This window comes from Lagenorhynchus albirostris, chromosome 1 (assembly GCF_949774975.1).
Source record: "Lagenorhynchus albirostris chromosome 1, mLagAlb1.1, whole genome shotgun sequence".
NCBI lineage: Eukaryota > Metazoa > Chordata > Mammalia > Artiodactyla > Delphinidae > Lagenorhynchus > Lagenorhynchus albirostris.
In genome coordinates this window covers 173,184,509-173,209,304 of record NC_083095.1, presented here as the reverse complement: position 1 = coordinate 173,209,304, position 24,796 = coordinate 173,184,509, and the positions used below count along the sequence as shown (strand labels likewise).

Sequence of the window (24,796 nt, the reverse complement as noted above, 5' to 3'; positions counted from 1 at the left end):
AGGCAGCTGTCAGTGGTTGAAAGAATGGTGACTACTTTGGTGACGAGCATCCGTTGTCCCAGAAAATGGATGTAGCATGCGGGTTAAGCATTCTTAGTTCCATTTTTACAAAGCTAATTATGCTCTGTGCATTGGCCAATTTAGTTCTGTGACCTAATTTAGAAACCTGAACCATGTAGGAGGCCAGTCAGAAAGTAAGGGTGTGACCAAAAGTATTTGCCTGGGATTTCCTCTAGGCAGAGAGGTCACAGGTCACAGCACGGGTAAGTACCCTCACCACCCACGGGAAGTCCACCCTAACCGTCCAGCCTGCCCTAACGCCCTAATCTCCTTAAGATCTCAGTGTTTATACCAGCAAACATTCACCATGTTTCTCCACAACACGCTGTATCCCTGGGCAGAATGTAGGCAAGTGATCATTCAACAAACTCCTTGAGTTTGTCAGTAGAAAGGCAGCCTACACGGAATCACAAGATAGAGTCTGGACAACGAGATGCTGATTCTCATCTTGAGTGGGGAACTTCATTGCCTTGGAACTTGGGCTACCTTGGCTGAGCCAACCTCATCAGCCTGGACACCAGCAGATTCATCACGGTGTTCAGCCCACTCCATCCTCAATCCTTCCCAGCAGCTTCGGCTACTCAGGCAAAGATGTGTTCTGCATGCCCTGATCCCCAAAGGAAGATTCCTGGGCAGGGTAAGGACCTATCAAAAGGGTTTTAAAAACATGAGTCTCCTTGTTAGGAAAAGATATCTCTCCTGCCAAATGATGGATAACAGAAATGAGTGTGGAGATCCAAAGAGAACCAATTCATCAAGGACCTGCACTGACAAAATGAAGAATGTTTGCATGGCACACGGAGAGGAGAAATGCGGTGTCTGTCACAGCCACCGTTGCTGCAACCTGATATCTCAGTGTGACAGGTTTATCAAAGGAAAATAATACCGCTGCACCCCCCAAATGGCAGAGACTAATCTCTTTCCCATTACAGGTGATGTGAAGAATGAGGGGCTCTGCACGGATCCCCAGGGGATAGCCGGCTTCCCCTGTGTGCTTCCTATTGGTCACGACCCACTCAGCAGCCTTCCTCACCAGTCTTCAGATCCAGGATGGGATGGGAAGACCGGGCACAGAGAATCCGTGGGAAGTAGCCAGAGTCTGAGGCTGAGGTCCACGAGTTCTAGCTTCTGACACTAGTTCAACCTGGAGCCAGCCTTGTGCTTCTCTGCTTATGTTAGACTTTTCCAACCTTCTAGACATCACTGGAATAGTGGTGCCCCCTTCCTGAATACTCCCATCCTCCTCAATGGTGGCTTCATCCTAGAAACTCCTAGAGCTGTACACAAGCCTTGTTGTCACTCAGTCTACTTCGGAAACTACTTGTCCCGCCGTATACATCGTTAGTACTCTGATGAGAGGCATCATGTCTTTGTCATCTTGATTATCTTTAGCACCTACTGCAGTACCTGGAATAGAGAATGTACTCAAGAAATGCCAGTTGTTGACACTGCTAATGGATGATTTTTCTTTTTGGTTGCACCGGGCAGCATGTGGAACTTCCCCAACGAGGGATCGAACCTGTGCCCCCTGCAGTGGAAGCGTGGGGTCTTAACCACTGGACCGCCAGGCAAGTCCAATGATAATGATGAATTTGAGACCAGTGGTTCTCCAGGCATAGACCTATTATGTAGCAATTTATATCTAGGATTTGGCCTTTCACTCATAAGGATCTGAACATCTTGGAAGGTACAAATGAGACGTCCAAAGTCCATTCATTCTCTGCTTGAGACTCTCGGAGCTCTGGAAGGCACCAAGGAAGACAAAAACCCAGGCTGCCATTTTGAAATCTGACACAATCATGAAATCAACCTGAGACTAATCCCTGGGGTAAAGCTACTGGTGACCAAGTTTATGCTTATCAAGTTTGTACTTAAAATAGAAACAAAGAAATACAGTATTTCTTTTCTTGATGCTCTACATGACCCCAACCAAATATTGTACTGTACACTGCAATGATAAGGATTTGGATGTCCTACTGCTCAGATCATACCCAGATTTATACCTCCACACATGCTTACACTAGTCAGTGGGTATCCCAAAGGCGTCTCAAGTTCAACATGCCCAAAACGAAATTCTTGATCTCACCTACCCCCTAAACTTGTTCCTACACCACTCTCCTAGCCATCTGCCCCAAACTTGGGTTTATCCTTGAAACATCCCTCTCCTTCATTCTTCACATCCGAAGTATATCTACCACTCCTCCTCCATCCCTGCCCCACTGGTAGAAGCAACCATTACCACTCATCTGACCTAAGCCTCTGAACCAGTCTCCACACTCCACTTCTGCTCTGTCCAATCCCTTGTTCACAGAGTAGCCAGAATAACACTCGAGTGAAAATCAGATCACGTCACACCTCTGGTCAACCTTCTCTGGCTTCCCACTACACTTGGGTTAAAACCTAAGCTTTCTTCCAGGTCTCTCCTTCCTCTGGCTCTTGCTGATATCCTCCTGTCTTGATACTCTAACCATGTTGGCCTTCTGACATTTTCCTACCTATGGGCCATGGCGGACATGGTTCGTTACCTACTGCAAATCCAATTCCTGCCTTCTTCCTCACTAGCAGCACTGTGATTTCATTCAAGGGTGCACTGCACTGTCATACGAACGTTTGATATCATTGTTATTATAAAGTGGGTGCCATGCCCAACCTGAAGCATCCATGTTTTAAGGGGAATTTGCTGTAATACTTTCACTAAGCTTCGGTCAACCAAACCATTTACTATGGACTGACTTCTGTAATCCGAATTCATATGCTGAAACCCTACCCCCCCAACATGATGGTGTTTGGAGATGCTCCTTTGAGAGGTAATTAGGTTTAGATGAGGTCATGGGGGTGGGGCCCTCATGATGGAATTAGTGCCCTTATAAGAAGAGATACCAGAGAGCTTTCTCTCTCTGTCTCTCTCTCTCTCTCTCTCTCTCTACCATGTGAGGACACAGCAAGAAGGTGGCCATCTGCAAGCCAGGAAGAGGGTTCTCACCAAGAACCAAACCAGCTGGCACCCTGACCTTGGACTTCCAGCCTCCAGAACTGTGAGAAATAAATGTCAGTTAGTTAAGCCACCCAGTCTGTGGTATTTTGTTAGAGCAGCAGGAGCTGACTAAGGCACCACTGCTTGGTTTTAAACTGCTTATCCCAATAATGCAGTACACACCTCCTCATAGGTGTACTGATATATCATACCCCGATGCCAAGACTTCAGGGAGATAATTATATACACAATTATAGAATACAAAGGGAATCTATAGACATTAGTGCAGATCAGAGCAGTGGTTCAAGATTCAGGACAGACGTAATGGAACAAATAAGCAGAAGGCCAGATAAGGGCTATTTTGTTTTGCTTAGCCCCATGGAAGATTTCTGTAGATAACACCCGCTTTGGTGCTTTGCTAGAAGGGGACTGGCTTATCATTCATTTCTCTAAGTCTTTCACAGTCAAGTTGGGTGAGGATAAGAATTTTAGTCGAGGGTTTAGGGAGCCAGGTAAATAACACAGGGCCCATGGCCAGTATCTGCTCACCCAGGACCCTCCAATATGGTATGCAAAATTGTGTGAGTGTGAATTTATTAGGGAAGAGGGTCCACAGCTTTCATTAGATTCTCAAAAGGGTCTGTAACCCACCTCCCCCCACAAAAAGGATGAAACCACTGCAGAAGATGGCCAACGTGACTTGGAACTGAAAGCATTCTCTACGTGCAGTGTGTTAGTTTTGCAGCTCAGATGAACCTGGCTTTTACCTAATTCCATAACTGGGAGCCCTACAGGCCAAATATATTATAATGGATAAATTCTCCTGTGATAATGACAAGAATCCACAGGAGCTGTCAGCTAAATCCTCACTCAACTGTAAATGCTGCCCAGTTGAATGTATGCTGTAGAAAGACCATTTGCCTCTCAAATAATGAGACAAAGCCAATACAGGGGGGACGTTTCCAGCATTCCCTGAGGATGCCACTGTCAGACCTTTCTCCCATCACAATCCCTCATAGGCTTTTTTTTTTTTAACATCTTTATTGGAGTATAATTGCTTTACAATGGTGTGTTAGTTTCTGCTTTATAACAAAGTGAATCAGTTATACATATACATATGTTCCCATATCTCTTCCCTCTTGCGTCTCCCTCCCTCCCACCCTCCCTATCCCACCCCTCCAGGCGGTCACAAAGCACTGAGCTGATCTCCCTGTGCTATGTGGCTGCTTCCCACTAGCTATCTACCTTACGTTTGGTAGTGTACATATGTCCACGCCTCTCTCTCGCTTTGTCACAGCTTACCCTTCCCCCTCCCCATATCCTCAAGTCCATTCTCTAGTAGGTCTGTGTCTTTATTCCTGTCTTACCCCTAGGTTCTTCATGACATTTTTTTCCCTTAAATTCCATATATATGTGTTAGCATACGGTATCTGTCTTTCTCTTTCTGACTTACTTCACTCTGTATGACAGACTCTAGCTCTATCCACCTCATTACAAACAGCTCAATTTCGTTTCTTTTTATGGCTGAGAAATATTCCATTGTATATATGTGCCACATCTTTATCGATTCATCCGATGATGGACACGTAGGTTGTTTCCATCTCCGGGCTATTGTAAATAGAGCTGCAATGAACATTTTGGTACATGATTCTTTTTGAATTATGGTTTTCTCAGGGTATATGCCCAGTAGCGGGATTGCTGGGTCATATGGTAGTTCTATTTGTAGTTTCTTAAGGAACCTCCATACTGTTCTCCATAGTGGCTGTACCAATTCACATTCCCCCAGCAGTGCAAGAGTGTTCCCTTTTCTCCACACCCTCTCCAGCATTTATTGTTTCTAGATTTTTTGATGATGGCCATTCTGACTGGTGTGAAATGGTATCTCATTGTAGTTTTGATTTGCATTTCTCTAATGATTAATGATGTTGAGCATTCTTTCATGTGTTTGTTGGCAGTCTGTACATCTTCTTTGGAGAAATGTCTATTTAGGTCTTCTGCCCATTTTTGGATTGGGTTTGTTTTTTTGTTATTGAGCTGCATGAGCTGCTTATAAATTTTGGAGATTAATCCTTTGTCAGTTGCTTCATTTGCAAATATTTTCTCCCATTCTGAGGGTTGTCTTTTGGTCTTATTTATGGTTTCCTTTGCTGTGCAAAAGCTTTTAAGTTTCATTAGGTCCCATTTGTTTATTTTTATTTGCATTTCTCTAGGAGGTGGGTCAAAAAGGATATTGCTGTGATTTATGCCATAGAGTGTTCTGCCTATGTTTTCCTCTAAAAGTTTGATAGTTTCTGGCCTTACATTTAGGTCTTTAATCCATTTTGAGCTTATTTTTGTGTATGGTGTTAGGGAGTGATCTAATCTCATACTTTTACATGTACCTGTCCAGTTTTCCCAGCACCACTTATTGAAGAGGCTGTCCTTTCTCCACTGTACATTCCTGCCTCCTTTATCAAAGATAAGGTGACCATATGTGCGTGGGTTTATCTCTGGGCTTTCTATCCTGTTCCATTGATCTATCTTTCTGTTTCTGTGCCAGTACCATACTGTCTTGATTACTGTAGCTTTGTAGTATAGTCTGAAGTCAGGGAGCCTGATTCCTCCAGGTCCGGTTTTCGTTCTCAAGATTGCTTTGGCTATTCGGGGTCTTTTGTGTTTCCATACAAATTGTGAAATTTTTTGTTCTAGTTCTGTGAAAAATGCCAGTGGTAGTTTGATAGGGATTGCATTGAATCTGTAGATTGCTTTGGGTAGTAGAGTCATTTTCACAATGTTGATTCTTCCAATCCAAGAACATGGTATATCTCTCCATCTATTTGTATTATCTTTAATTTCTTTCATCAGTGTCTTATAATTTTCTGCATACAGGTCTTTTGTCTCCTTAGGTAGGTTTATTCCTAGATATTTTATTCTTTTTGTTGCAATGGTAAATGGAAGTGTTTTCTTGATTTCAGATTTTTCATCGTTAGTATATAGGAATGCCAGAGATTTCTGTGCATTAATTTTGTATCCTGCTACTTTACCAAATTCATTGATTAGCTCTAGTAGTTTTCTGGAAGCATCTTTAGGATTCTCTATGTATAGTATCATGTCATCTGCAAACAGTGACAGCTTTACTTCTTCTTTTCCGATTTGGATTCCTTTTATTTCCTTTTCTTCTCTGATTGCTGTGGCTAAAACTTCCAAAACTATGTTGAATAAGAGAGGTGAGAGTGGGCAACCTTGTCTTTTTCCTGATCTTAGTGGAAATGCTTTCAGTTTTTCACCATTGAGGACAATGTTGGCTGTGGGTTTGTCATATATGGCCTTTATTATGTTGAGGAAAGTTCCCTCATAGCCTTTTGTTGTGTGCAGTGGGCTCTGTCAGCGAGAAAACATTCCCCTCCTTGGGGATGCTAACGAGGAGAAATTCATTTCTGATCAATTTCAGAAACGCATTGGCCTAAACCTATCCTGAAAGCATGCTCCATAGTAAGTGTTTGAAAATATGACTACAAAAAGAAATTGTAGCTTAAAAAGTAACTTTACAGGGGACTTAAACAAATCAAAACATAAAAACCAAAATTGATCATCTTAAAATAACTGCAACAAGCCTATGACCATGGCATTTCCTGGGTCATGGAGATAAGGCATCTGAGAAGAAATGAGGAATTCAAAGGCTAAATTTTGGGTTTTTATCACATTTTTCTTATTGTGACTTCTGTTGGACATGCCCTAATATTTTCATAGTGGTTTGTATTCCCAGCAAAGCCAAGGTGGCGCACGAAAAGATGCCTAACACATCACCAGCTGTGAAAGAAATGCAAATCTAACCCACAACAAGTTACCACTTCACACCTCTTAGGACGGCTATTACAAAAAAATGGAAAATAAGTGTTCACAAAGATGTAGAGAAACTAGACCCTTGTGCATCACTGTTGGGAATGTAAAATGGTGGTGTTGCTTTGGAAAACATGATGGCAGCTCCTCAAGTAGTTAAACATAGAATTACCATATGATCCAGCAATTCCACTTCTGAGTATACACCCCAAAGCATTGAAAGCAGGACTCGAACAGATATTTGCACACCTGTGTTCGTAACAGCCTTATTCACAACAGCCAAAAGGTGGAAACAACCCAAGTGTCCATTGATGGATGAATGGATAAACAAAATGTAGTATATACACACAAGGGAATAATTCAGCCTCAAGAAAGAATGAAATTCTGACACATACTAACTATAACATAGATGAACCCTGAGGACATTATGCTAAGTGGAAAAAGAAAACAGACACAAAAGAACAAATACCTTATGATTCCACTTCCATGAGACACCTAGAGAAGGCAAATTCATAGAGACAGAAAGCAGAATGGTGGTTGCCAGGGGCTCGGGGGAAACGAATGGGAGTTAGTATTTAGTGGGTTTCAGTTTGGGAAGATGAAAAAGTTCTGGAGATGGTGGTGGTGATGGTTGTGCCATACTATGAATGTGCTTGATGCCACTGAATTGTACTCTTAAAAATGGTTAAGGAACTTCCCTGGTGGTGCAGTGGTTAAGAATCTGCCTGCCAATGCAGGGGACTCGGGTTCGATCCCTGGTCCAGGAAGATCCCACATGCCGCGGAGCAACTAAGCTCGTGCACCACAACTACCGGGCCTGTGCTCTAGAGCCTGTGCTCTGCAACAAGAGAAGCCACCGCATCGCAACGAAGAGTAGCCCCTGCTCGCTGCAACTAGAGAAAGCCTGCACGCAGCAATGAAGACCCAACGCGGCCAAAAAAAAAAAAAAAGAAGGTTAAAATGGTGTACAAAATTAAATGTATATTTTGTCACAATTTTTTTTAAAAAAAAGGAAAAAAGAAGCCGAGGTGGCAAGCCATACTTACAAGATATAGGCAATCACCCCAATGGACCAGCAGTCGACAGCTTTGCTGTAGGGTTTCTGTGCGAGGACCTCGGGAGCTGTGAAACAACAAAGCAGAGACACAAGCCTGACAATTTAAATGATTAAGACATAAGGCGGGTTTTAGGTGTTTTTGCTTTTTGCTCTTTTTGTCTGCTACTTGGGCTGAACTTTCTGTGATTCTAGAAACTGAGTAGGCAGACACAATCTGATATATTTGTTGGCTTTTGTAACTAGACAAAAGGGGAGCATTTGTGTGTGTGTACAACTGGAGGTTATCAATCAATCAATACATACTTGATAGGAGGTATTTTATGTCAGTGCTGGGCTAAGCTCTATAGGTCAGACCAGACTGACAGAGAGGAGAGAATACTCAGTCTGGGGCCTGGGGTGTGATTCACCTCAAATCAGCTCAAGGAAGCATTTCTGGCCCCTGTGTAGGGACTTTCTAGGTGCTCTGGGGACAGGCAGGTGAAGCCCCTTCCCCCTGCCTTCATGGGGCTTAAGTCAAGTTCAGACCTAAAACCTTCTCTCCATGTCCTGCCTCAGGCCTGCTCCTGATTCCTTCTCTAAGGTTTTGGGCGGGTCATCTGTCACTATACTGCCATTCTGTTTTCTCATCTGTGAAACAGGAAAAATGCTATTGAATCTCACTTCCTTGGTTCTAACCCACTCTTCATCACGCATCACCAGTCCAGGGCCTTGGCTTATTTTGTACTATTCCCATACTTCCTGTTCCGGGCCGTGGCTACTGCCCAGTGTTGGATACCCACCCAGTGTCTGGCACTCAGCAGGGTCTGCCATACGTATTTGTGCAAAGAGTAAATAAACACAGGAAAGGAAGTAAACCTTCTTCACAAGGAAAACCTCCTTTTTATGCAAATACATCTGATTGAAGTGTCTAGGATAAACTCTGCAGAAAGTTTAAGAAGGTAGAGAAAGTAAAAAGAGCTCTAGCTTACAAGGCACTTGTCAGGCTAAGCTGTGTGTTCTATGCATTGGGGATGCATTAACTCACCACAACCTTTCTTGGTGGGGAAGAGCTTAGTTATTATTATCCTTCTTCCCAAGCTACAGGTGAGGGTGCACGGGGACTCAGAGATCAAGCCACTTATCCCCAGGATCCAGCTGCCAAGAGGCCTCTACACCAACGTAGTCTAACCCGAATTAAGTGCCTGTGTGATCCGGGTCTCGTCCTCGTCATTCATAGACATTCTCTACTGTAATCCCTTCAACAACTCTGCCAATTAGCCATTATCTGCTCCTGATCCATAAAGAAAATGAGCCTCAGAGATGTTCCTTTTCTGACGCCACATAGGAGATATAGACCAGTTGGGATCTGAACACAATTCAATCTCACCCTTGTCCCAGCTCTTTCCACTGGAATCTACTGACTGTTAAGGTGAGTCTTTCTTCAGTCTCTAAGCAAAGTCCTTTTGTAGAAAAATGAACAGGGAAACCCTCTCACCCTGTTGCAGATAAGCACCTTCCTGAGCAAGATGAGGGAAGGACACAAACTCCTGCTGGATGTTTCTGGTTAGGATGGTAAGAAATACAACCCACAGATAACCCCCAAATCTAATTTTAGGTTTCAGCCTCAATTCCTCCAAACTTCTGATCAGACTTTTTTTTAAATTTAATAAGAGCTAAATAAATACGTTTCTACGGCTTTGCTGTGTTTACCCTCAATGCAGTAGCAGAAGCAGAGAGCGCTACAAAGCTGGGGAACTCGCAAACTGGAGAAGTGGCCCTTAGCTAATGGGGAGTGACTGAATCCATCCTTCCTCTTCCCCAGAACTGCTAAGAGCCTGTTTCTCAGATGCTTCTATTATGGCAACTGACAAAAGGGAGCCATTGCCCACAGCCAACATCCTGCTGATCTAGGAGGACGGTGCTCTCAGAGCTGGTGTTTTGGTCTGACAGCCACACGAGCACAGGTGGCGGGAGGGGACTGGTTCTGCAAGGAGCATATTTCTGAGCCTCCAGGGCCATCCTCGTAGCCTGATGGAAAGTTCAAGAGAGGCAGAAAAGGCTCGCAGAGCTACATCGGACCCGGCCCCTCCTCCTGGCACAGCTGACAGCAGGCATCAGGAGCGCCGCATCAAGCAGGTGGGCAGCGGCCCTGGCTTCCATGTCACGGGGTCTGCAGGGCTCTTCAGGGAGCTGGCGAGACAGCCTGGCCCAAATGCTCCACGGAACCAGATGTCAACTGACGAGGGGATAAGACCCGGCCCCTAGAAAGCAGGGTTGACTCCTAGGAAGAGCTAACCCTCTGTGTTCTCCTGACCACCTCTGTGGATGGGGCAGGAAGGATTCTTAAAAGAACAAATCCTCCTCCTCGTCATCATCTGTTAGAAAACAGCAAGCGGGCTTCCCTGGTGGCGCAGTGGTTGGGAGTCCGCCTGCCGGTGCAGGGGACACGGGTTCGTGCCCCGGTCCGGGAGGATCCCACATGCCGCGGAGCGGCTGGGCCCGTGAGCCATGGCCGCTGAGCCTGCGCTCCGCAACGGGAGAGGCCACAGCAGTGAGAGGCCCACGTACCGCAAAAAAAAAAAAAAAAGAAAGAAAAGAAAACAGCAAGTACTGGCCACCATCCACTGTTCAGCAAACAAAGGAATAAAGAACACGGTTCCCCTCCTGAAATCCACACACCTGGCGGCACGTGCACATCAGGCCCTTTGCCTGCAGTCTGGCAAATGCTCCAGGGCTCTGGAGAATCGGGCAGTGCGCTGCAGAGACTTGAAAAGCAAGCGGCTGATTTTTATGCAAGTCGGAGCTTGGATGTTACTTGGGACGTTTAGATTCTTGAAACCACAGATGACACAAATTTCTTAAAATATGAGATTTTTGTTTAACTAGTAAACTTTATAACATCAAGTATATGCTTTTGTATAAAAAGACTTCTGATTTAGATCAACAGTATGGATGTTAGGGAAAAGTTCTAAATGATTAACAAATACCAGGGTATCTACATTGGTGGTGGAACTCTATGTGCTTGTGCCAAACATGTCTTGTCCTCTTTGGTGTTGTGTCTTATCTGGGTCACAGCAACTGCAATGAAATATACACATTTTTAACCAATTGGTGGCAGGTGAACCATTTGCCCTCTGGTGAGGTCCTTAATTGCACTTGAACCCAATCCAGAGAGTGAAGCCAGAAGTGTAACGTCATGATAAAAAAGACAAAGCAAACTGATTTGGAAATAAAATTCTCACCAACTTAAAACATTTTAAACTTGTATGATGGCACACACGTGAATGGCTTCAATTCTATTTTCCTTTGTGATATGATTCCTGGAAACAAATGTTCTTCGGGACACTGTTTGAACAAGCCCACCTAGCTTTAAATAGCTAACTTGTCATCTCATAGTAATTCTTGAAAAAAATAAATTCTCAGACAATATTCAAAACCCTCCTGACAATTTGATATGGTGAACAAATCATGAACCCCTGAGGTCAGGTGGGATATTTTCTCTCCCACTGTCCGTCTGCGTCCTGCAGTTGGCGCTATCGTTTTGCCAACCTGTTGTACTTACCTGGTTTTTGGTCCTCCTTCCATTCCCTTGATCCCTTTCAGCTGGAGTGCTGGGAGAATCCCCTTCTTTCTGATCTTTTCATAGACCCGTTTTCACTTTGAGAACCAGCCAAACTCCCTTGTGTTATCAATCTTATACCACTGGCAAGAATTCAGCTGTAATTCTAAAAAGTCACAGCATCCAAATCACAAACTTTGGGACGACAAATGAGCTCCCAGGCTGAGGAAGCCCAGATTTTCTCTCCTAATTGTACCCAGCATAATTCATGTGTCGTGGGAGGTTGGCAGTGACTCTGGCCAACCCCACACCTTCTAACAGAGGGAGGCTTTGAATCGAAGTAACTTAATTGGAGCTATTGACAGAGAAAGCAGTCATTAAGAGGCACCCTGACTTGTCGGTGATGCCATCAACCCCAGGCAGAGCAGGAAAGGGCTCAGTTTCCTGGCACAGCCATAGCAGGAGGGAAAGACTCCAGTGGGGTGGGCATACACGTTCCTCCAGTGCATTTCAAGGCCTGGGCCCTGGGGACTGTCAGTGGCTATCAGTGGCAGTAGAGAGACCCACCCACCCGGAAGTGCTGAAGGGACAGATCCAAGATAGGTGGCTGGTCCAACCTCCCGACTGCCTCTTAGGCTTGGCTGAAGTCAGCCTTTTAGGTCAGAAGGGAGTGGCATGATATATTTAAAGTGATGAAAGGGAAAAACCTACAAGAATACTCTCCCCAGCAAGGCTCTCATTCAGTTTCGACAGAGAAATCAAAAGCTTTACAGACAAGCAAAGGCTAAGAGAATTCAGCACCACCAAACCAGCTTTACAACAAATGCTAAAGGAATTTCTCTAGGCGTGAAATACAAGAGAAGAAAATGACCTACAAAAACAAACCAGAAACAATTAAGAAAATGGCAGTAGAAACATACATATCGACAATTACCTTAAATATAAATGGATTAAATGCTCCAACTAAAAGACACAGATTGGCTGAATGGATACAAAAACAACACCCATATATGCTGTCTACAAGAGCCCCACTTCAAACCTAGGGACACATACAGATTGAAAGTGAGGGATGGAAAAAGATACTCCATGCAAATGGAAATCAAAAGAAAGCTGGGGTAGCAATACTCATATCAGACAAAATAGACTTTAAAATAAACACTGTTACAAGAGACAAGGAAGGATACTATATAATGATTAAGGGATCAATCCAAGAAGACATAACAATTGTAAATATGTATGCATTCAACATAGGAGCACCTCAAGGCAAATGCTAAGAGCCACAATAGAGGTGGAGAGAACAGGGGTGGGATGGAGGCAGCTCCACCTGGGTGACATGTGTTGGGCCATGACAGTTGGGTTCCCAGGTCTATTCATCAAAACCCTGTAACACACTAGCCTCTAGTAGGCTCCTACTATACCTTATCCATCCCTTTACTGCTGTGTGAATCACACTGTCAAGGTCCAGACTTCATGCTGCTGGAGAACATCTCTAGACTGTATTTTCAGGGCTTAGTACATTCTGGTAGTTCACCAAATGGTGATGCAACTGAACCCAACCTACTCAACACACACGCCATTATTTCTATAAGAAAATGTTTTCCAAACGCCAGACAACTGATTTACAAATAAACTTAGCTGCCTCAGATATTTTTGGTGAGTACCTACAGGAACAAAAAAATGAGAGGGTCACAAATAAATTTTGGATTGCAAGCAACTGTCATTTGGGAAGTCCCTGTATTAGGTACAAGTAAGATAAATTGCTGAATACATGCCCTGTTTCTGACATGAATCTGGGAGATAAAAGACCCAGAATTAGCCCTAATTCTCTGTGGGTGTCTGTCATTCACGTTGCTCTCCTTTTAAAAGCTTTTCTCAAAGGGATTTCAGAATTATTAGTTCTAGGGCTAAATGGCAGAAAAGATAGTCTGTTAAATGATCTCTCAGAACCTCCTTCCTGGTCAGATCTTGGGGACTATCAATTCAGGTTTTTTGAGGCTACTGCCGATAGAAACAGTATCCCATCAGCTTAATTTACACCAGTCAATAGAAGTGATTTCCATATAAACCACACAGCCTCAGCAGAGCATCCCACGAGCTACTGGAGAGATCTGCGGACAGATGTTCCCTCCTCTGAGCCCCAGGCTTAACCCACGCTCTTTAGTGAAACAGTACGTTCAAAATTTAAAATAATTGAATTTACTGCTGTGAGACTCACTACCAACGCACTGTGGAAAATTCCACTTGGTGGGAAACGTCTTCTATAAACCGAGCTGTTTTATATTGATTCAGAGCAAGGTTTCCTGGTAAAGGGAAGGACTCCAGAGATTTCAGAAAGAAAAAAAACAGAATTTCAGAAACTTTTCATGTTGTTTTTAAAACAACTAAGTTGCCCATTTTCCTTACTGAAAGAGAGAGAGGAAAAAAAGGCTTAACCAAGTGGAATTGGAAACGAGGACAGTGGCTTGTGAAGGTGGGGGCCACAGTCACCAGTCCTCAGGCTCTCATAAAACAGAAAAGGAATTTTCCCATTTCCTGCGTCCAAGGATGTGCTGAGAACCGTCTCTGCAGAGAGCAGGGAGAATGTGATCTCATCGTGTTACCACGTTCATGTTCAAGGTGATCTGTTCCCCTCCACGGATGTTTGAGGACCGCTCCTCTTCGTACTTCAAATATGACCCCTTCTACTGGGATAAGCGTGGGGACACAAGCAGGAGGGGCAGCCCTGGGTGGCAGGAGCAGCCCTCGATGCTGGAAAAGGAGAGCTTGTGGTCCAGAACCATGGTGGTGGTGTTTCTCCTTATTCAATCATTTAATGGGCTGCATCCCACTTCAGGCACTGGCTTTATGGGTGACGAAAGCACACCTGGCCCCTGCCCTCACGGCACACCTGTTCTCCAGGGCACTGAGGGTAGACACAAGCCACAGACGTAGTGCCAGCCTCGGCTGCCCTCCTAAGGACGATGATCAGAGTCAGACAAGATCATGGCAAGATGGGAGAGGTGGTGTTGATTTTTAAGTTGAACTCAGTCAAAATCCAACCCTGAAAATACTGAACTTACTCTAAATAAAACTCAAAAATATCCAAGGAAAGAAAATATTACCTCCAATAGTCAAATGATGGGCAAGGTGCAAACAGAATGAGAAAGATACAGCCAGGGAAAGAAATCGCTGTGGCTAGTGGTGCTGTTAATAAAAGTATATATATGCACGTTGTTCATGTTGTTTTCCAAGAATAAAGTAATAGGCGTAAAGATGAAAGAGTAGGAGAGGTCTGAAGGATGTGAAATGGTTGCCGGGATTTAGGTTCTTGTTACTTAAAATGACTTTAGTTGTCTGGATTTAAGAAGTTTTAAATAGTCGGGCACATGGGCTTTTCAGTGAAAGAAACCTAGGCTCCACCACTTACTACATGTGTGGACTTAGGTAAGTCCCTTAATCTTTCTCAGCCTCCATTTTGTTAGATGGGAACATTAAGAGAGCCCAACTCTTAGGATTGTTATGAGGCTTAAAGGAAATATGCAGCACATATGTACGGGTATGATTAGTAGTTGTTATGTAAGGAGGAAAAGTTGGAAAGATCATAGGAGCAAAAGGAATGTAGGTTTTATTACTCTCTAGAATTAAGGCTGAATGGATTCTTGATATCATTTGGTACTTTCCTTCCATTCTAGCATAACATAAAATGATTCATAAATGAAGATTTCCACCCTTTTGATGAAAACCCTCAGAAGTCAGGACAGAGCTGGGCCCACACGCGATGGAAGGGCAGGTCAGGAGAACTTGAATCTTAGAGCTGGAAGGAGCCAGTTGGTCCTTTTGTTCATCTAGTTCTTGATCCTTGTGGTCACTTCATCACCAACACGTTTACATCATCATCCCCCCTTGGTCCAGGCACCAGCCTAGGCACGGCAGCAGGAGCAGGTTGTTCGTCATGGTTGACAGACAGCGCTGTGGGCATCAGGACCATTTGTCCCGATATTAGAGATCCATGTGATGGCCGAGGACCTCTGGCTGTGCGTGGCCCCTTCGTGGCTCTGCATTTATTGAGGGGAAAGGCTGTGCTCCTTCCACATTTCCTCTCCCTGCCCTGCCCCCCTCCTTCCCCCAGCCCCACCCTCTCCTACCTCCAGGCCAGGTGTCATCAAGATTCCCATCCCCATTGTCCTGAGCTCTCCCCATCCTTTAAGTAGCTACAAGGGTGCAATGCCCAGTTCTAACCAGTTCTTGTTTTCATTGGCCCCAATTATAATTCTTTTTTAAAGGGGTGTTTAAAGATTATTCTGGAAGACTGGTTATTAAAATGGGCATATCCTAATTTTCTCCCTAATTCTTTTTCTTTTTAAATTAAGTATAGTTGATTTACAGTGTTGTGTTAGTTTCTGGTGTACAGCAAAATGATTCAGTAATATGAAAAAGAATATATATATATATATTCTTTTTCATATTCTTCTCCATTATGGTTTATTATAGGATATCGAATATCGTTTCCTGGGCTATACAGTAGGACCCTGTTGTATATCTATTTTATATATAATAGTTTGTATCTGCTAATCCCAAACTCCTAATTTATCCCTCCCCACCCCCTTTCCCCTCTGGTAACCATAAGTTTGTTTTCTATGTCTGAGTCTGTTTCTGTTTTACAAATAAGTTCATTTGTGTCATATTTTAGATTCCACATATAAGTGACATAATATGGTATTTATCTCTGTCTGGCTTACTTCACTTAGTTTGATCATCTCTAGGTTCATCCATGTTGCTGCAAATGGCATTATTTCATTCTTTTTCATGGCTGAGGAATATTCCATTGTGCGTGTGTGTGTGTGTGTGTGTGTGTGTGTGTATGCCACATCTTCTTTATCCATTCATCTTTATCCAATGCCGATGGACATTTAGGGGTGCTTCCATGTCTTGGCTGCTGTAAACAGTGCTGCTATGAACACTGGGGTGCATTCCCTAATTCTCTGGAGTGTGTACAACTGCTGCCATCTGTGCCACCTGCTGAAACAGCTGACAAGACACTCAGATCAGCACCTCTACCTGTCTCTGAACAAGCTTCTGTCTTTGAAAATGAGCCTGAAACTTCTAACCTACTATGTAGCCTATGATGTCAGCAGACAGACACGCAGGCAGATGGGCAACCTGCCAGCCTACAGCTTGTCTCAGGTTCATCTGTTGACCCTGCTGGCTGGCCTCGCCTCCCTGAGGAGGCCACGGAGAAAGGCATTTGACTTGAACTTAATGCATGCCATGTGGGGAGGAAAAGGCTCTGAGACACGAACGCCAGTCATGGTCAGAGGAAGTGGAGTCTTCTTTTAATATCATGGCTTTCCCCAAGTCGCTCATGAAAGGAGGTCAGGAGGCCTAGGGGTCAGGGGGCCTGGATTCAAGTTCCATTCTGCTGGGCAGGCTGGCAACGTGATAGCATCTTTACAGGAAGGAGCCTAAGAGAGGAGTAGGTGGTCTCATGGGAGAGCACCGAACTTCCATGCGGGTTTTAAAATCAGATTGTGCACCTGTAGGCTGGTGCTAGCATCTGTCACCTCTGACCCAGCACTGACTCAGAGGACAGAATTAGAGGCTGGGCTCTGCACCAGTGTACCTCGAATTCATCATCTTTCTGTGCCTCAGTTTCCTGTCTTGAAGGGCACCTGCCAGTCTGTCCCAGTGTTAGGCCTTCATGGAAAAGAATCTGTGCTCACCCGTAGAGCTGCAGGTGTCCCCTCATTCTAAGGCATACAGTTGTCCCTCAGCATCTGTGGGGATGGGGGTCCAGGACCCTCTGTGGACACCAAGATCGGTGGATGCTGGAGTCCCATACATAAAAAAATGGCACAGTATTTGCATATTACCTACAACATCCTCCTGCACACTTTACCTCTAGATGACCCGTAACACTTAACACAATGGTAACGCCGGGTAAGTCGTTGCCGGTAAGCAGCAAGTTCAAGTTTTGTTTCTTGGAGCTTTCTGGCGATTTTTGAAAAATATTTTTGATCTGCAGTTGGTTGAATCCGAGGATGTGGAACCCGTGGATCCAGACGGCCAACTGTACCTTCAGGGATTTGTGTCCAAGGACACTTGATCCAAGTTTTCCTGTCCCTAAGGGATTTCCAAAGGTAGTGAGAAGGGACAGAGCTCCTCTGCTGGAGGATAAGTGGATAGTCTTAAATCAAACTGTAATATAGTTCCAAAGAGTTAGTGACACTGCGTGTCATCATTGTGGTGAAAAGGATGTCACTGAAACAGTGGGAGATGCACACTACTGTGTATAATAGATAACCAACCAGGACCTACTGTATAGCACAGGGAACTCTACTCAATATCTTGTAATAATCTATAAGGGAACAGAGTCTGAAAAAGAATAGATATATACATATATGTCTATATAGATATAGATATGTATAACGGAATCACTTTGCTGTACGCCTGAAAGTAACACAACATTGTAAAAAAAAAAAAACAGTGGGAGAGAAAGAGGACCTTTTTACCCAGCAGTGGACTGTTCAGAGACGGTAAATAAAATTCTAAGATCAAGGAAAGTAAGATTCAGGCATACAGCTCAGAGGAGCATCCAGTCTCAGTAAGAGCTGCATTACAACGAGGAGGTGGTACTGAACGGGTTAACTCAGGTCTGCTTCCCGCCAGTAGAACTTTCAGCAGGAGAGGTATTGAAAAAGAAAAAAAAAAAATGCGCCGAGGGGCTTTACCGTGAGCATCTTAATACACAGGTGTTGCTTCACCTAGGTTTAGAGGATTGCAGTCTGGATTGCTGGCAAATAAAAACACAGCTCAGATACAGAATCATTCCTCGCCGGTGGTCTGTCCTCAGCCCGGAGCTGCACGAGAGGAGCAGAAGCTTCTTGGGACAGCTCTGTTCTCTTTCTGGGGGTTATAGGTTCCTTAGCTCTTTCTCACCCTCCCCTAGAGCCGTAATTTACTAAGAATGCATCGCAGATGAGCAGCTCACTTGGATTTTCCTAGTAGCTTCTTGAATTTTACCACAGGCATGAAGAGTCCCCATTAAAGCACCATCTTGGTTTCTCATTACCAGTCTGATCGGAGCTGGGTTACTATTCAAATGCCGCCGAAGCCAAAATGTGGCTGATGGGTGGTGGGGAGCGACTACGGAACGGGAAGGGAGTGGAAAACGGGAGGGCAGCTGGTATCTGGTGTTTTCAAATGTGGGAGAGACCTGGAACTCAGTGCTACAGAGGAAGAAAAATGTTCTGAGTAAGGCGTTTTAGAGCAATGTGGCAACGGATAACCCCGTAATGTGTTCCTTGCCGCTTGTCCCAGGATTCCACCTCCGCCCTAACGGGTTTGTGAACCGCAACCGGATGGTTACTTTGCACTGAAGCCCTCGTCACTTCTGAAATCTGATGAGCTACACTTCAACATGAAGAATACTGCTACGGTCATTCCAGTGTTTTAGTTTATAAACATTAAAAGAAAAAAAAAAAAGAGTAAGTTACAAAATGCTGCAGTGCTTCTTTCCTCTCCACCACCGCAACATGGTACCAGTTTAGAAACCATGAAACTCCATCCCAGGATTCAGGTACTGAGAGAGGAGCCGGCAGGAGTTCCAGAAGGTTGGAGAGTGCTCTACAAATAGTTTTAAGAGGGATTTAGCGGGGTGGGGGCTTTTCCAGGGCAGGGCTGGGTTTACTTGGCACACGTTCTGATCATGAGCTTCTGCCCTCGTCCATACTCACTATGTCAAGGCTAATACCACGCCCTACAAGTCTCCCCACGTGGGGAGGCGCTGTTCTCTCTGACAAATGGGGTCTGGCTGCAAGCGCCCAGTGTGATGAAACGGTCGCCGCTGGTTGTCACTGAGTCGCTGCTGAGAGAGAAGGAACGAGAAAGTTCTGATGTGGGTCCCCCGCCTACTCATCTGTGCCCTGTGTGACAATTTATCAGTTACATAAAATCCTGTTTCAACGCTAACAGTCTGAGAGGGTGAGAACAATGATGTAATGCTCAGAGCCGTGTACTAAAATATGGTATTTAAGTGAACAACAAATAAAAACCGAGCTCTTTGGGAGAAAATGACCACACAGAAGAGTGAAGATTAAAGCAGCAGGAACAGAGGATCTATGAGGAAAGATGACGTAGCCGGCTCAGGAGGACAGAGGTGGATGATGTCAACTTAACTGAATTTTTCTTGTCTGTTCTGAGTGAAGATGGGAAAAAACAACAGTCAATATCCTTGACACACGAATATTTACACACTTAAAGGCTGCTAAGTCACACATCTGTAGAAATACAGAACAGCAGAACCAGAAAAAAATCATGGAGGTCAACGCGTAAGCAGCTCTTGGCAGGAAAAACCTCTGCGGGAAAGAGCTCTTTGCAGAAGGTGCCCCTTTGCCTTGTCACTAACCTTAAACCAGGCGCCCCATGCTCTACTCATCTCCAGCCCGAGCACACCTTTCATATCTTTTGATCACACAATACTTTGCCTAGCTTCTTGGTTCTTTCATAGACCAGAGAAGTAGGAGTGAAAAGTAAGTAACTGACAGATGACCAGATCTCTTCCTTAGCTTCCCTTCAGTAATCTTGCAAACTGTGTGAACAAGGTGGGGTCTAAAGAAAGATCACGAGGACTCGACCAGCCTGCACCCAGCCTGCACACAGTGGGGATGGCGACAACTCTGACCCCCTACCTCAAAGATTCACCGAGATTACTTCCCTGTTTCCCTTTAAAAGCTTTCATGGTGGAGCAGAATCTTGGGAGGTAGTTTTGGGGGGACGCTGAGTCTACCATCTCCCCAGATTGCCGGCATTCAGATTAAAGGCAACCTTCCTTTCTGTCAACATTTGTGAGTATTGATTTTGTAAGGGGTAAGCGGCAGGGCCCGATTTGATGACTGATCAGTTCAGCACGCTTATCTTACGTACGAGAAACTGAGAACCCAAGATTTTAAGGGAAGGGCTCAGGCCTTCCTTGCACGTAAGCAATGGCAGAGACAGAATCTCACAGTCAAGACCCACTGTTGTGACTGCCACCAGCTACAGGCCGGGTGGCTCTGAGGATAGTCCCTCATCCCCAAACGGAACTCTGGTTCCTGGAACCCCTGGTTTCCAGGGTCTCATCCTAACCTCAAGCCCTTTATCAAGCTTTAAAAATGCGATGATCCCATGAATTAAAAGTATTCCTTTAATGGTGAAAAAATATGCTGAGAACGTTGAACCAACTGTTCTCCATTTCCACTTAGAAGAGAACACAACGAAACTTGTTTAAACTCTTTTAGACAAGTTAAGCCAGGGCTAGACCAAAGACTTTGGCAATGTCTATGCAGGCAACTAAGCTGCGAGAAGAAACTGGAATGCCTCCTTCTTCACAGTTTAAGTAATATAACAATGAGCTACCTTGTAAAGAACCAAGATGTAGCTCTGCTTATAAACACAATGATGGATCAGACAGAAATGCACCTTCCTATCTTTGAGGCACATTAAATAATGAAAGAGTGGTTTCCAGTATGCACTCCAAATGGAATACTGCAAAGGGATGTATCATCACTCAAAAAGGCTCGATGAAAAAAGCAAGTCTCATGTTGCTCAAAGGCAAACATCACAAAGCAGTTAGGAGTCCTGCCACCCAGCACCACCCCAGCCTTGTTGCCCTTTTTAAAAGTGCAGTTTGCAATCCCTGAATAAGAAAGACTACTCTTTGGGAGAATAAGTAAGAACACAGGCTTGCCTTCCTCTGCTGAGGCACTCTGTCACTTCATCTAGAGACAAAGGTTCAAAGTTCTTTTAGAAGAGTTTAATTTTCCCATAGAATCTGAGAAATCACATCGGTGTGCAAATAGCAACATCGAGAAATAAAGCGACAGGCTTCCTTCTACAGAACAGAAGTACATTTGTCATCTTGTAGTGTCTTGTCAATTACATGACTGACATGGGTGCTTTCTGTGACTTACGGTTCCTATTTAGCGATTCAAGAGAGCCCGTTTGGATATTTTAATTAACGCAGTGGAGCAACTTGCATAAATCATTTTACAAACTTTCTCAGCTCTGACTTTCATCTCTTATTGGCGATGCCAAGGGGAATGTTATATCTGACTCAATTAAATGGATTCTAAATCCAGGTCAATACCACATTAACGGTCACCATGTTACCCTGAGGAGCTGACTGCCACCAGACGGCCTTATCATTTCTCCTCAGTTCTCTCCAAGAACTTATTTATGCATGCCCTCCCTCCCCAAGTGAGTCTGCTCATTTCCCCCAGGCCCTCCATACCAGAAGCCATTCATGACCTTGGACCTTCGTCCTCCTGCTCGCCTGCATCCGTACGCCCTTCATCTTGGCCCGAGTCCCACCCTTCCTTCAAATCTTGCCTCCTCTGTGAGTTTTCCCCTGCTGGTTCTAGCCCTTAGTGATCCGTCTCTCGCCTGTATCTGTGAGGCTGCTTCTGAACTGTGTCGGTTACTTCACACTGCAAACACGATACCTTACATGGATCCGTATCACCCACTGGCCATACTGCATTGGAGGAGCCCGAGGTGTTGACAGAGCCCTAGGTGCCGCCTGCAGCAGGAACGCAATACACCTGGATGGAGAGATGCCCGCCATCTCCTGTCATCAGTGACCTGACACTCAGCATGGGCCCTGGTTCCTTATACGGGGTGTGTAAGGACCAGGCAGTTGCTAAGGGTCAAGGGTGAAGTTCAAAAGGCTCAGATTTCTTTGCTTTCTCCCAGGGTAGCTTGTGCCTTGGGACACTTAGGATAAACAGCCCTTTTCCCATTATTTCTTCATTATTAGAGAACTCATTTAAATTGAAGTAGTAACTTGAGGTTGGTGAAACTAACTATTCAGCTGAAGAGTCATTTAGGTCATAACTGACACAACAACAAAACAACTGCGCCCACCAGTGGAAACCAACACTGCCTCGAAGGAATCTGAGCTAAAGCCGACAGCCGTCCTCTGCTCCCAGCTTGGGCTCTTGGGACGTGTGGCCCCCAGGATGGGCAGCAGGGGAACAGTACTCCCTCCCTTCTCTCCCGTAGATGCCTAATGGCTCTGCCCTGTTCAAATGAAAAACTGCCCGGCAAAAAGGAGGCCGTGGCTTCTGTGTCCAAGGTCCCAAATAGTGTCCCCATCAGACTGCTTGGGTGGGGGGAGTGGGCAGGTGGACGGGGCTGTGTCCAGCCCCAGGCTAAGAGAACACTGGGGTCCTCTGATGAAGACCTGTTTCATCTTCTCTGCAGCATTACTCTGACTACCAGGCTCCCAGAGAAATAATTAGTTGTTCGATTAACCTATAATTTAAGGTTCCCCAAGCCAGTGGTCCCCACTCAGTCTTTATCTTACCTGACTTCGTAGCCACAGCTGACACAAGGCACTTCATCCTCCCTGAAGTGCTGTCCAGATGCCACACACCCCACTGGTTCTCTTCCTACGTCACCCACTGTCCCTTCTGAGTCCCCGGGACTCAGCCCTGGGACCTTTCCTCTCCTCCATCTACACCCGCCCCCCACTTGATGATTCCATCCAGGTTCATGGCTTTACAATGCATCAGAGGGGACTTCCCTGGAGGTCCAGTGATTAGGACTCTGCGCTTCCACTGCAGGGGGCACGGGTTCGATATCCCTGGTCGGGGAACTAAGATCCCACATGCCGCGTGGTGAGGCCAAACAAAACAAAAACAAAAAACCCCAAACAACAAAAAAACCAAATAAAATGCACCAGAGGCTATCAGTTCCCAAATACCGTCCATCCCCAAAGCTCATGGATCCATATTTGAGATCTGCCTACTCGCTAAAATTCATCTGCAGCCCCCAAATCAATACTTGGGATGCTTCTGCGGTCATTTGTAGACCTGCCCAGAGTGGGCAGGGAGTCACCCGAGTGCTCGCTCCCAGCTGAGGGCGAACACCGCAATGCTCTGCCCTCTTGTTTTGTCTCTCACAGTGATAAGAACTATAGTTTTTATGGTCCAGTTAGTGCCACATTTTCCCACACTTTTGTGCATTCTGTTGATTTCACTATTAAAAACGGCCCCCAGGGCTTCCCTGGTGGCGCAGTAGTGGAGAGTCCGCCTGCCGATGCAGGGGACACGGGTTCGTGCCCCGGTCCGGGAGGATCCCACGTGCCGCGGAGCGGCTGGGCCCGTGAGCCATGGCCGCTGAGCCTGCACGTCCGGAGCCTGTGCTCCGCAACGGGAGAGGCCACAACAGTGAGAGGCCCGCGTACCGCAAAAAAAAAACAAACGGCCCCCAGGTGTCAGTGCCGAGGTGCTGTCCAGTGCCCCCAAGCACAAGAAGGCTGCGCCTTACGGAGAAAACGCATGTCCGATAAGCTTCACTTAGGCGTGAGTTACAGTGTTGTCAGCCTAAGCTCAACGGTAATGAATCAGCAACAATATTAAATAAAGTGACACTGGACAGAGATACACACATAACAAGGTCAAGTATCGACCAGCTGATGACAGTGCTGGGACTAGAGACCCGCAGGAACCCAGCCCTGTATTTCCCCTGGGAGTGGGGCTCAGGGTCTGTCCGTTCAGTGCTCACAGTGACTTTATAGGACAGAACTGCTGTGCAAAACAAGAGTCTCCCCTCAAGACCTGACTCCTATTCCAGCTGCCTTCCGGACCTCACAGATGTTATCAAATCCAAACCTGAACCCCTGGTGATACTTCTGCAACGCTGTCCCCCCACATCTTAATTAAAGGCAACTGCACCCTTCCAAGGACTCAGGCCAAAACCCTTGGAATTACCCTTGATGTCTCTCTCTTTCAAATCCTACTTCTGGGTTTTCAGAAAATCTTGATGATGTCACCTGCACATCACATTCGGAATCCCACAGCGTCTCATCACTTCCACTCTGCCAACCTGACCCAGCCCCGACCATTTCTCGCCTGGACGACTCCAGAGCCTTCTAGCTGGTCTCCTTCCTTCCACCCTGGCCCTGTCCCCCCTGCCACCTCTCCTTATCCCAGCCTGTCCCCCACAGGGATCTTGGTGAAAGTTGGATCATGTCACCCGTTACCTCAGATCCCTCCAGCGGCTTCCAGCCACCCGTGGTCGTGACAGCGACTTCTAAGTCCTGGTCTGCACATGCCCTGCCCTCTGCTTCTCTGACTTCCTCCTTTCTCACCCTGTTCCTGTTGCTCCTCCCACACTCCTGCCCCAGGGCCTTTGAACCATCCTTGGAATGCTCTTCCTCCCAATAATGGCACGGCTGGCTCCTTCACTGCAATCATACCTTTACCCCACTGTCACCTTCTTACTGAGGGCTGCCTTGATCAGTGTAGTTAAAATGACAACCCCCTACACACACATACACAGACACAGACACACACACACTTCCTATTGTCTTTCCTGCCTTATTTTTCTG

The 24,796-nt window shown here is 45.5% G+C and overlaps 1 protein-coding gene across 1 annotated transcript in view; it reads right to left on the bottom strand.

The window, feature by feature from the left end:
- Positions 1-24,796, bottom strand: part of CAMK1D (calcium/calmodulin dependent protein kinase ID) — a 417,459-nt gene that overhangs the window by 28,762 nt on the left and 363,901 nt on the right. Inside the window, exon 6 of the mRNA XM_060160644.1 lies at positions 7,900-7,975. Coding sequence (XP_060016627.1) covers positions 7,900-7,975 — 76 coding nt within the window. The remainder of the gene's footprint in view (positions 1-7,899; positions 7,976-24,796) is intronic.